General features: G+C 39.3%; 1 protein-coding gene across 1 annotated transcript in view; it reads right to left on the bottom strand.

The window, feature by feature from the left end:
• The window catches only part of MAML1 (mastermind like transcriptional coactivator 1), a 41593-nt gene that overhangs the window by 8671 nt on the left and 19842 nt on the right, over positions 1 to 13080 (bottom strand). Inside the window, exons 2-4 of the mRNA XM_081321907.1 lie at positions 9407 to 10807; positions 5533 to 5781; positions 3476 to 3590 (exon numbers count right to left, since the gene is read on the bottom strand). Coding sequence (XP_081178033.1) covers positions 3476 to 3590; positions 5533 to 5781; positions 9407 to 10807 — 1765 coding nt within the window. The remainder of the gene's footprint in view (positions 1 to 3475; positions 3591 to 5532; positions 5782 to 9406; positions 10808 to 13080) is intronic.

The following is a 13080-nucleotide window of genomic DNA, read 5'->3' as shown; positions in this document are numbered from 1 at the left end:
CTATTGGCTGGTCGGCAGCTCAGCGTGCCGGCTTCCCCACCCTCACCCTCCACCCAGTGGGTTCCGTGTCTCGGTGCACATGTATACGCAGCAGGGCTGCGTTGAGAGCCGAGGAAGGAGAGGCGAGGAATGGGGGGGGGCGAAGTGCTCGGGGGGGGGGAAAGGAAGAAAAGATGCATTAGAAACAAAGAACTTTGCCGCCCTTCCCCCACCCCGCCAGGATGAGAAGCTGCTTTCTTGCAGGGGTTTTGAACGCACTTCAGCTGCTGGCCAAAATTTAAGGTACCAATAGTTTCTTTTCCCTGAATAGGTTTTCTAAGACGCCAAAGCAATTTCAAACATTACTCTTGCAAATGGGAAATCACTGCTGATAAACCTTGCCGAGAAACCTGCAGGGACAACTCCTCACGGCTTTGCTGGGGCAAGTCGCCAGCAATACGAAACCGGAGAATTATTGGGATTGGGCCTATGAGGTTTAGTTTAGCAAAAACTATTTCTTTAGCAGCAAAGTAAAAGGAAGAAAATGGGCGTGCGCGGGGAGGAGTGGAGAATTCCGCATCTTCATTCAATCACCTCTCCAATGGAGCTGATGGACGGCGTTGACTGAACGGGAGACAAGAGTTTTCTCTTACCTTTGGACCATAAGACGCACCTCGTTTCCCCCCCCTTTGGGGGGGGAAAAAGTGCGTCTTATGGTCCGAAAAATACGGTACTATTCATGTAGAAGGATCTATACTTATATAAAGATACTCTGTTGCACGCAGTGTGCTGTTTCACATTGAAAAATTAACTTAGACAAAATGAACAGTTTTAAAAGTCTTAGAAAACAAACAGGAGTGTGACAATTATAATTACCGTATATACTTGAGTATAAGCCGAATTTTTCAGCCCACTTTTTGGGCTGAAAAATTCCACTTCGGCTTATACTCCAGTCAACAAAAAAAACTTACCGAGGACTTGTGCGCGGCCGAGGCTTTGGTGCTTCCGGGATCGCGCGCACCTCTCCCAAGCCACCGCCGTCCGAGACCTGCCGAAGTTTGGGGAGGTTTGGGGAGGTGCGCGCGCACCTCCCCAAACCTCCCCAAACGGCAGGTCTCCGTTCCTCCGCACCCTGCCTGCCTGCTTCTTTCCGCAGCGGAAAGAAGCAGGCAGGCAGGGCGCGGAGGAACGGAGACCTGCCGACGTTTGGGGAGGTTTGGGCGCCTCCCCAAACCTCCCCAGGTCTCCGTTCCTCCTGCCGACGTTTGGGGAGGTTTGGGCACCTCCCCAGGTCTCTGTTCCTCCGCGCAGACCTGCCGACGTTTGGGGAGGTTTGGGCGCCTCCCCAAACCTCCCCAAACGTCGGCAGGTCTCCGTTCCTCCTGCCGACGTTTGGGGAGGTTTGGGCACCTCCCCAAACCTCCCCAGGTCTCCGTTCCTCCGCACAGACCTGCCGACGTTTGGGGAGGTGCCCAAACCTTCCCAAACGTCGGCAGGTCTGCGGCGGAGGCTTGCAGAACGGCGGATCGGCTTATACTCGAGTCAACAACTTTTCCCAGTTTTTTGGGGGTGAAATTGGGGGTCTCGGCTTATACTCGAGTCGGCTTATACTCAAGTATATACGGTATTCCAAAGAGCGTCAAAGAGCCTAGCTTTCAATGTGAAAGGTTTGTCTAAAGTATCTTGTGTGCTTACAAGGAGAGAATCAGTTAATATTACAGAAATATTAATAGTGTTCCAAACAATGTAACATTCTTTATACACATATGCTGCAATATAAAGGATTGTTACTTTTGTGGAATGATGCTTTTAAAATCCTAAGAATTTAAAAGCATGACATTTACCATCTGTGGACTTGATTCCTACCCCCTTGATACTTGCAAGGATCTGGAGGATGGAGGTATCACAACTTGAATCTGGCAGAGGCAGAAAAAATCTGAGTGGCGTGCCCCTTACTCAAGTTCTCCCTGGATCTTGCTGTTTTTGACAACGATCACCCAGTTTTTAACCTTCCCTTTTGGGTTGCTGAGTGAGTGATGGGGATGCAAATTGTCTGGACCCTCTTAAGTCAGGGTTTAGATCTGGACTGATTCCTGAGTGGCCTTTGTCACTGTGATGGGTAATCTTTGCTGGAACCTGGGCAGGTGTAGGCCATCCCACTGACCATGGGATCCTTTTGGATTGCATGCAAAGACTGGACGTTTTGTTTCGGAGTGATTCTAATCCTTCCTGAGTAAGAACTTCCACTTTCATTTGGTGATTGTGGGAGAGGAGAAAATGATCTAGTGACTACTCCTGTGTGGGATGGTATAGAATTTGATTCTCTCCACTTCCCTGTTTAAATTTACATAATGTTAAGACAGGTCATCTGGTCACTTGGTGTAAAGTACTAGCAATATGCTCATAATTTACTGTTCCTGGGGGCCTGGGGAGATCCTCATGGGCTGTTAAGACTGTATAAAAGAAAACAAGCTTAAATTCCACCCAAAGAAGGTGAAATTAACACCAGCTGCCTGCAATTAGTGCAGGTTCGCATCCCACCAGGCTCAAGGTTGACTCAGCCTTCCATCCTCCTGAGGTAGGTAAAATGAGGACCCAGATTGTTGGGGGCAATTAAGCTGACTTTGTAATAATGCCGCTTGGGGTGTGTGTGAAAGCCCTAATAAGCAGGCATATACATAGAATGAAGGCTACTGCTAAGCTTGTAAGCCGCCCTGAGTCTTCGGAGAAGGGCGGGATATAAATGGAATTAAAATAAATAAATAAATAAATAAATAAATAAATAAATAAATAAATAAATAAATAAATAAATAAATAAATAACTATTTGTTCACCATGGTTCTCTGCCACCTCTAATGGAGAACTGCCCTGGCAGAGCAAGGCCATGTTTGGGTGATCTTCCTGGGTGAGTAGTACCTGCTAAAAAAAGTCATGACCGAAAGTTCTTTTCTTCAATTTCCATTAATGTCCCCATTAAGGCCTGAACTGGAACGCAAAATTCTTCTTACAGTGACTGCCCTCAACACCGCTTAGTTATAGGAGTACAAAGCACATGATATGGGGCTGCCTTCAAATGTATCTCGATTCATCCAAAACATCTCTCTCAGGAGAATGCTGACATTGTGCAGGAAGTGTTTGTGTGTGGGAACAATAGATATCTCTTCCCTTTGATAAAAGACTGACAAATTTGGGAACAGCTTTTTGGAAGCTACCGGTAGTTAAAATCTAATTATCTTGGAGGGCTTTGGGTGAATGTCATATTGTCAGAGCTGTTATCTGATTTTATTAACTTGAACAATTAATTAGCATTTTATTGTGGATATTTTAACTGTCTATTTTGTAGCTATTGTCAATCATTAGGAATCACACATTGTAATGGCACATGAATTTAATATTTAATAAATAGTATGATGACATTTTTAATATAAAAAAGCATTTTAAATATAAGTCTCATCCATCCCAGTCCTTCATATTTCAACCCCACATCCCCCTTTACCTGGAAACTGGCCAACTTGCTGTTGATATGTGTTTTGTGTTTGATCTTGGTACTGAGGAGGTGGTCGTGTCAAATGTCTTTGGAGTTGTTGCTCCTGATGATGCCTTTGTTTCTCCTAAAATGGAAATCCAGATTATCAGAAGAAAGTTTTTCCACACAATGCATCGGATGTAAAGTTTTATTGGTGTACCAACTAATCACTGCTTTGATTGTAATATAACGCTAATTTTAGAAAATAAAATATACTTCATATGCAAAATGTAATGTGTGCTGTTTAAAACACGCAAAACAAAAAAGGATCAGAAAATGTTCTGAGAAAAAAAACTTTATGTGACAATATAATTAAGGTGAAGAAATATAAACATTCCTTGGGTCAAGCTTCATTGGAATGACTACCCGCATGCAGTTCTCTTAGTAGTTTGTACCTGCCTTCTTCCAGCATTCTTTTTCAACTCAATGTTCAAATAAGACTTATTAATCTCTGGTTTCCTACCAGAACGCCAGAACTACTTAATAGAAGCGTTAATACTGTGTTTTACTATATTTGGCATTGTGAACAGTCTACATAGCCCAGGAGTGTCAAACTACCGGCCCACAGGCCAGACGCGTCACGACAAAACTGCACGCACCCCATTGCCGGCAATGGGGAAAAAGCTCCGATACATCGTGAGACATCACGTGACGTCACGAGTTTTACATGTCTGACATAGCCTATTATTTTGTATTTGCTGTTTCTAAATGCAATGATATATGATGATGGGGATTACAATTAGATACTGGCCATCTTTCTCAACAACTATCACTCTAATTAGTCTGCTTTATTTTTTTTTTTATGATTCTCCTTGTCCAGCTGAAAAATCAAGAAGAACAAGCAGTTTTTGCAATAAATGCATCTGCAAAAATCTTATTCAGCATTCTAGCAAGTGAACCGTTCACTTCTGGTCTAAGGCAACTCGGTGTGGCCAGGCACCAAGTTGTCTCAGGACAACTCAACACAGCCAATTCGCCACAGGGAAAATGCACCGTGGGCAGCCAGAAGAAAAGCTGGGTGGGCAGGCAGAACAAGTAGGTTGGCAGAGAGCAAAGCTGCAGCCGGGGGCTTCCCACTGGAGGGAGAGCCGGGCTGGTGGGCGAGCAGAGCAGTGGTGACTGGGGCTTCCTATTTTCACCCGCCTCCCCACACTGCTGTTGCCACTGCATCGACCTCTGGGCCATTTGGAGTTTGGTTGCAGCAGCAGGGTGTGTGAAAATGGGGCACAGCTAATGGCCCAAATGCTGCTGCCGCCAAACCATCCAAACTCTGAATGGTCAGGAGCTTGTGCAGTGGCAGCAGGGGTGTGTGAAAATGGGGAGAAGCCCTGGCCACCGCTCCACCCACCCGCTTGCTCGCTCAGCTCTGCCTCTGGCGGGAAGCTCCTGGCTGCTGCTGCGACTCTGTGCTCTGCCTACATGCTTGCTTGCCCAACTGGCTCTCCCTCCAGCTGCCCATGGTGAGTTGTCCCCATGGCAAATTGGCTGTGTTGATTTGTCCTGTAACAACTTGGCGGCAGTGAATTGGCAGAGGCGAGATGGCAGTGGTGAGCTGTCCCATTTTGTTCCCTTCTCCATCATTTCCCTTCCTGTCCCTTATTAGGGTTGTCCTAATTGGGCTATTTTTGAACTATTCACTCCTAAAGTTTCTTCTAATGTTTCTGAACACCTCTTTTTTTCAGCAGAAAAGTGCAGTTCTTGTTATATAAGGACCCATACTCTCCCCTAAATTCTGGAAACAGGGATCATGTAGCCATTATCCTGCCCTTCTCTTTAGACCAATTTTCAAGGCAGCTCACAACAGTGAGCAACTGTCCCCTTGGATGTCTGACTGCAAGTCTTCCTAATTCTTTTTGAATTAAGGGCATGTTTTTGAGAAGTGGGTGGGAATCCTACAGAATTTGCAATAAGCAGTACTAGGCTACTCTCTTGTGGCAAACATAATATGCAACCAGATTAATCAATATAATCAAGCACTGAATATTCCACTACATTGGCACAATCTTTGTCACATCAATATGTTTTACCTGTTCAGCAAGAAGTTGCCTCTGTCCCATTAGAAACTGTTTGTGTTGTTCTATTAACAACTGCTTTTGTTGCTGCTTATGATCCAGTAGCATCTGGTGCTGCTTCATAACAGCTGCTTGCTGCTGACTGTTGAGATAAGCTGCATTACCATGGTTACCTGCCATGGAAACATTAGGAGGCTGTGCATTTACACCAGTGCCAGGAACAGAAACGGGAATGCGAGGAACACCAGCAGAATGATTTTGATCCTATAAAAGCAGAAACAGATATTGGCTATGCAACAAAGACACCACTTGAGAAAAGCAGTATCTCCAATTTTTAATGACCACAATAATGGAAAATTTCTTCAGTGTTTACTACTGCACACCGATTCATGAAAAAGTATAATCTAGCAATAACTCTGTTTCTAAATGAAATGCCAAGGTGTATGAAATGGCTTATGCAGAAGAGCTGGCACCTAAAAGTAATATGAAGAGGTTTCAGAGACAGTTCAAGAAAGATCAACTTCCATGTAGACTCTTTCAATAGGAAAAAAAATACTTAAACGTAAATAACTGAAACTTTTCAAATAGATTCCTACCTCTAGTTTTAATGAGAATAACAACACATCCTTCCTAAAACTGGCTATTTCAATTGTAGATGAATATGGCTAAGAGTTGAATACCCATAGAGTACAGGTTCCAAAAATTCAGCTGAGGCAGAAATTGTTCACAGTCAATATTAGATTCTTAATTGATGCAACTGGTTTGGATAAAATTAGTTATTTTGGATACAGAAAAATAAGGTTTCTAATTGGTTTCTGAAGCAGACCTGGATTTACTTTGGATCTCCCCAAATTTTAATATTTTGAACGAATGTTTTATTCTACTACTAAATTAAGTGATAACAAATTCTGTGGTTTCCTTTGTTAAATTTATGACTGTAGGTCATATCAGGAATGCAGTGTTCTCCCTTTTCTTTTAACTTGGCTGTAGAAACTCTTACTTAAGCTATCAAAAACTTTTTAAGCTTTTACAAGAGTAGAATATAAGATTCTCCTACATATAGACAATTCACTGGTTTTATAAATAAAGCAGTGATTCCCAAAGTCTTTTATTTTTCCATTGCATAACTTTGTTATCGTATAAATGTGAATAAATCAGACTAATTCCACTAGTTTGGTAATAATTTTGATATGCTTAAATATTTGGGTTTTTGATATGCCTTGATCCTTTTGCTGATCTTGGTATAAAAGTTATTTCTTAGTTAGGAAAGAAAAATGAAAGAGGTAAACAAACGGTTTAGAGTTTCTTGAATATTTAGAGTAAAAGTTAAGATAATTTAACTCTGATGTTTATTTATGAACTCTTTCTATTGACATTCCTTTATGTACTTTCAAGCAACTTTATATGCCATTAAAATAACTTTCTTTGAATAAGCACCTGTGAGATCCTACCATGCATTAATTACCATTACATGTTGAGAAAGATGGATTTCACTTTCAAATTTAGCAACGGCCAATTTGATTTCTGTTTCTGGCTAGAACAAGGAATTCCAGAATTCAGTTCCTCCACTGGCTCAAGTGAAAGTTATAATGTGATCCCGTTGAAATTTTGCAAGTGTTAGGATTCTTGTTTGTTGAGGGACAGTTACAATGTACAGAAGCATACAGCACATAGTAAGATATGGAAAACATTGAGCTACAGTTATATTGTTGACCCTTTAATCCAGGGGTCCCCAACCCTGGCCCATGGACCGATACTGGGAAGCACTGTGCCAGAAACTGGTCTGTGCAAACAAGAGAAGCCACATCCATGGGATGCAAGCAGCACATGAAACTATGCCCCCTCTTGTCCGTGGAATCGGTCCCTGGTGCCTAAAAGGTTGGGGGTTGCTGCTTTAATCCATGAGATGATCCATTATGGGATTAAAAACAACTGCTAAATCAACGTTGGGGATAAAATGACATATAGGAGAACAGCGGTTGGACAATGGGCAAGAGATGGTGAACAGAATTCTGGCTCAAGGAATATCCCAACTCTGATATTAATATATAAATAAGACTCAAGGCAAGAATACATCAAATTTTGGCACGCTTTGAGGTCAGGATAGTTTTAAATTGCCGTTCTGATTATTTCCTTCCAGAATTTGCTACATAGTACTAAATCAAAGGTTGCTCTTAAAACATCCGGCATAATCCATTAAATAACCAGAAATCAAATTTCATTGAGAGTAAAAACTAAACTCCATTATCTTTAGATTTCCATGAGGTCCACCCTAAGGAGGAGAAAATTATAACAGGGAGAAAAAACTATGACATTAATTTCCATCAAAGCATAGCATAAAAGTCACCAATGAATATTGATACTGAATTTGAAAATTGTGTAATTAAGTCAAGGCAATCCTAAATTTGGGATAGGATATAGATACTTATCAGGAGAAATCTAGTTGTATTGATTTTTAAGGGAATATCTATAGTTGGTTACTCACAATAAGAAATTAAATACCTACATGCCTATTATGCTATTGTGCAACTTTATGAAAAATATAGAAAAGGAGTAAGCCAGGGGAATTACAAGTCAGGTCACAGACTTGACTTGTCTGTAAAACCATTTGCCCATCATGGATTTGTAGACTGACACTTTCATGTAACATTATTTTAGTAAGACAGAAAAAGTACAGTCCAAATTATTAGCTTTAACCTTATTTTGATCACATTCAACATTCCCTGATAATGGTGTAAGTACAACATCTGGAAAAATGTACTTTATGTGCCGTAATGGACTATTATAAATAAATAAATAAATAAATAAATAAATAAATAAATAAATAAATAAATAAATAAATATTTATTTATTTAAATAAATAATTAACATATATTGTCAGTCAATATTTGATTTGGTCTTTTGTTGTCAAAGAATAAGAAAGAGGAATTTTGAGATATTTGAAGCAAACTCTTTGGAGCTGTTTCATCACAGAATGTTTCAGGCTTTTTCTTTCTCTATTTAACTTTCAATGCAATCAAGTATGTCTCTGTGTTTGTGTATTTCTTCTTTTGTTAATCAGATTTAGTAAAATATTATGAAACAATTCTCTACTTTGTTATCTTATCAGAGAGGCAATAGGAGAACAGGAAATTGAGCTTATGCGAGAAGTATACTTGCAATGAATGCATAACAGTAACAACATGTATTATGTTAGTGTGTCATTCAGTAGAGATGGTAAACACAGATATGTTGTTCAACATTTCCTTGCTTACCACAAGCATTTCATTCTTGCAGGTAGACAAGAGGTAGGTATCTAATGAAATTCCACAGTAATTGAAACAGAAATAGTTTTCCTGCCCTTAATTTCCTTTGGTCTTGAGTATCCACATGTAGGATTCATGGTCATAACTATGAAGGTTTTTCACAACTAATAAAAAGCATATACCGGTAAATGGAGTTTTTTTTCACAATTAATAAAAAGTATAATGAAATGCCAAAATTCAATTTGTTTTCTACAAAACTAATAATCTTCATTGGAAAAAAGTTCCTGTCAGAGTCAAGCTGTCAGAAAAAAAGAATTTTGTTAATATATATTACATCCTGGTTAACAGATTTTGAATTGTATATGAATCCTGAAAGAACAAGTCAGAAAGAAGGGGAAAAAAACACCTACCGGTAGAGAAAACATTTTACACATTTTTTTCCCATGAAAAGATCAATTTTTTTTAAGGACAAGGTGTGTATCATGCTGCATTTTAAGCGAAAGTTTGATTTTAGTAATTCCATTATCCTCTTAGGATCTTATAAGACTATCTACAATACATACTACGAAACTAATTAGTCTGTTTATTCAGCTTATTCAGCCTATCTTATTTACTATACCCAACCAGCTGCTAGAAACACTTACCTGACTGTGTGGTACTAAAGGCCTATAAGCAATATTTCCAGATTTCTTCATTACAAATATGCCACTCTGCTCATCACTCATATGAGGCAGTGTAGGCTGCTGATGTTGCTGAAGGTATGCTAACATAGAAGACTTGTTTTGTCCAGGCACTGCGATTCCTTGCCCACATTCTTTGTAATGCGAAAGAGGTTTTGTATTCCCATAATCTAGCACAGAGTTTTGATTAGATGCAGAATTCTGATTTATGTTGCTTGGCTGATGGCTTAACATATTTCCACCGTGATAGTTACCTCCTGTCCTAGGAGAACTCTTGTTTGGCATATTGGGTATCAGGAGCTTTTGGTTACTGAAGTCTTGCTGATAAACAGAAGGGCTAGTTGGATTTTCCATAGAGTATGAGACAGCCAAGGGACTGTGAGAAGGTCCAGACTGCTGCCAGCTAGAAATTTGATTGGATGGGTGGACCTGCTGTTGGTTCTGCAACAATTGATCTCTCTTTTGCTTAGCAGCTATTTGCTGTAGCTGTTTAGCAGATGACATCTCTTTGGCACTCCCTGTAGTTTGTCCAGATAACAATGAATTAGATAGAGGCCTCTGAATGTTTTGGGCCTGGCTCACTGGTTGCATTATTGACTGGTTGGGATTTTCAGACATGGACTGATTTGAAGGCTGAAACATTGTTTGAGAATTACTAACTGCTGGAGAAGCAGCAGTAACAGGGACAGAAGATGTACCAATAAATGTTGTGCCAGCAGAGGTAGATCTGACTTGCGGAGACCCTATCTGTTCATGTTCAAAGTTTGCCGGGGAAAATTCAGTCTTTATAATGATATCTTGTGGTAAAGAAGTTTGTGCAGTTGAATTTGAAGGATCAGCATCCTTCTTTTCCTCAAAGTCTTCAGTAAATAGGTCTTTCATATCCTCATCAGGCATTGACCTGTTTAGTTCATTCATTAGCTCCTCCCACTCTTGGTCATTAAGGTTAAGATCAGACATCAAATTGTTTTGCGATATAGAACTTCCTGGTCCCGTAATCATACAAGGAAGATCATCTGGTTCTTGTTTGAGTTCTTTGTTAATAATCATAGCAAATGAGTCATCAGCATCACTGCTTCCATTCAACTGAAGGCTAGAATGTGGCAGATCCTTTTTGCTCATTCCATCTAGGCTTATGGAATGTTTTCCATTAAGCTGTAAATTTTCTCCACTGGAAGGTTTGCTATCAGGCTGATGTAGAGGGGATACAGGAGGTATTCCATTGGAGGAGCCACTCAACCCACCAAGACCATCATCATGACACAATTTCTTAGGCACAGGAAATATGTCCCCAAAGCCATTTGGCTGGTCGCCATTTTGAGGTGAAACAGAATTATCAAGTTTCCTTTTTACAGTTTCATGAAGCTGTTGAAAGAAAAATAAAGTTAAGTTAGTTTATTGCTTCAAAGTGTGAATAACCTAGTTTTTAAGGTTAGCAACCTTCACAGAAATACAATGGATTAACACTTCTTTCAAGCAGTTGTTTAACTTACATGATTAAAAACTATGCACATTCTGCAGTAAGAGAAATGAAATATATTTGCACTATGTAAAAATCTATTTTTCAAAACAAAATATTATTTTGGCAATATTGACCAACTCTTTCACTAGTCTTTATCTCCAGGGCTACTACTAAATTTCCCTGTAGCCTAGGTACTCAATGAAAAATCTGAGGTCAAGCAAATTATTGTAATGCTGAAATGGCTTTGAACTGATCAGATGTGGAATGGGAGATGACTGAAAACATCATATAAAAGGGAAAAATTAATATTGATAAATACCAGTAGTTTAAAAACAAATAAGCAAATATTTTGTACTTTTAAAGACTTTATGCTAAATGAGGCAACATGATTGCACATGATTCTTCCACAAAACACTTTTGTGATGAACAATTGAACAATTACACTCACAACATGGTCTTAGATTTTATTAATTCTAAGATTCTTACTCAGGCTTTAAGGACAGAAGAGTGTGTACTATAAGCATAGTTCACATATGACAGAGCTAACATGGAGTTCTCTATTGAGAAAGCAAACTGCATGCAATACAAATTCAGCTTGTAAACATCTACTTTCTGGGGATAATCCAAACTAAGAGGCAAACTTCAAACAATCAAATCAAATGTAGAAATTATGCTTTCATAATTAAAAAATAAAGAAAATTTCCCTTCAAAGCCCAGCTTCTAAAAGAAAATCAAAATAAGTTTTTAAAAATTAAAAAAAAACATTAAATAATAAAAAGTGAACTTTCTCTCTTCAGAATTCTTTAAAAACATATTTATTTTTATTTCTTTATATTTACAGTTAGCAGCGGAGTTGCTTTTCTAGAAATAACAAACATCTCGGCACAAACAGCATCTGTCTCATAAGTCAAGCCTTAATGTACCTGATGCTTCAAAACCTCTATCTTCTTTTTAGTAGAATTCTACCCTCTCCTTTCATACCAGATATAAATTTTATAGATGTTCATTTGAGATGTTCCTAAATCTAGCATGGGCAATTAACGAAACATGAAAACTACTATAGTAAAAGTCATTTCGGTCCTGTTGTCAGCAGAAGTCCATTAAGGGTTACCAGAGATAACATCATATATATTTTAATCAAAGAAGCCATCTTTATATTCTTTCCTTTTACATCTAACAGTCTCGATCTTTAATCCACTCAAATAATGTCCTAGAACTTGATTTCCTTTCCCCCCTCATCATAACATTTTTCAGAGCCTTAAACAAGCCTCTTTTGTAAATCCAATATAGCGAAATTTATTCAAGCCATCTCTTGGTTTATTTGCATACCCCTTTTAACTATGAAAGGGACGCGGTGGCTCAGTGGGTTAGGACGCTGAGTTTGTCGATCAGAAGGTCGGCAGTTTGGCAGGTCGAATCCCAAGTGCCGTGTAACAGAGTGAGTGCCTGTTACTCGTCCCAGCTTCTGCCAACCTAGCAGTTCGAAAGCACGTAAAAATGCAAGTAGAAAAATAGGGACCACCACGGTGGGAAGGTAACAGCGTTCTGTGCACCTTTGGCGTCCAGTCATGCCAGCCACATGACCACGGAGACGTCCTCGGACAAGCGCTGGCTCTTCGGCTTTGAAATGGAGATGAGCACCGGCCCCTAGAGTCGGAAACGACTAGCACGCATGTGCGGGGGGAACCTTTACCTTTAACTATGAAGTCATCAGCCAGTTTCTTTTGTATGTCCTGTATGTAGCATATTTTTCATGTTATTGTTGTGGCCTATCATTTTAAAATCCACTTTCAAGTAGGTTTCAATGTTGTTAGGTAAAACTTGTTTTTCTTCCATGATGTTTTTTAAACACAGTCTTATCTACAGAGGCAAACACTCTTTAAAATTAACTTCTAGGTCCATTATTCAAAAATATGTCAAATGTTAAACTATATTGCTTCATTCTGTATTTATAAGTTGAATTTAAGTGTTCTTTTTTTAATTGTAATCTTTAGTTCCCTCTAGTGTCCAGTTTTTAAAATCTTATGCCATTTTTTAAGAATTCAAAAGAAAAACATTTTCCTACAGGAAATATTCTTATAATTATTTACAAAATCTTATTTCAAATTTATCTGGACCCAACTCTTTTGCTGTTTATTCCAAATTTATGTTTAAGTCCTTAAACTTAAAAAAAAAC

Source organism: Vipera berus, assembly GCF_964194415.1.
Source record: "Vipera berus genome assembly, chromosome: 2".
NCBI classification, from domain to species: Eukaryota; Metazoa; Chordata; class Lepidosauria; order Squamata; family Viperidae; genus Vipera; species Vipera berus.
The sequence above is the reverse complement of the archived record's forward strand: the minus strand, read 5'-3'. Positions and strand labels throughout refer to the sequence as shown.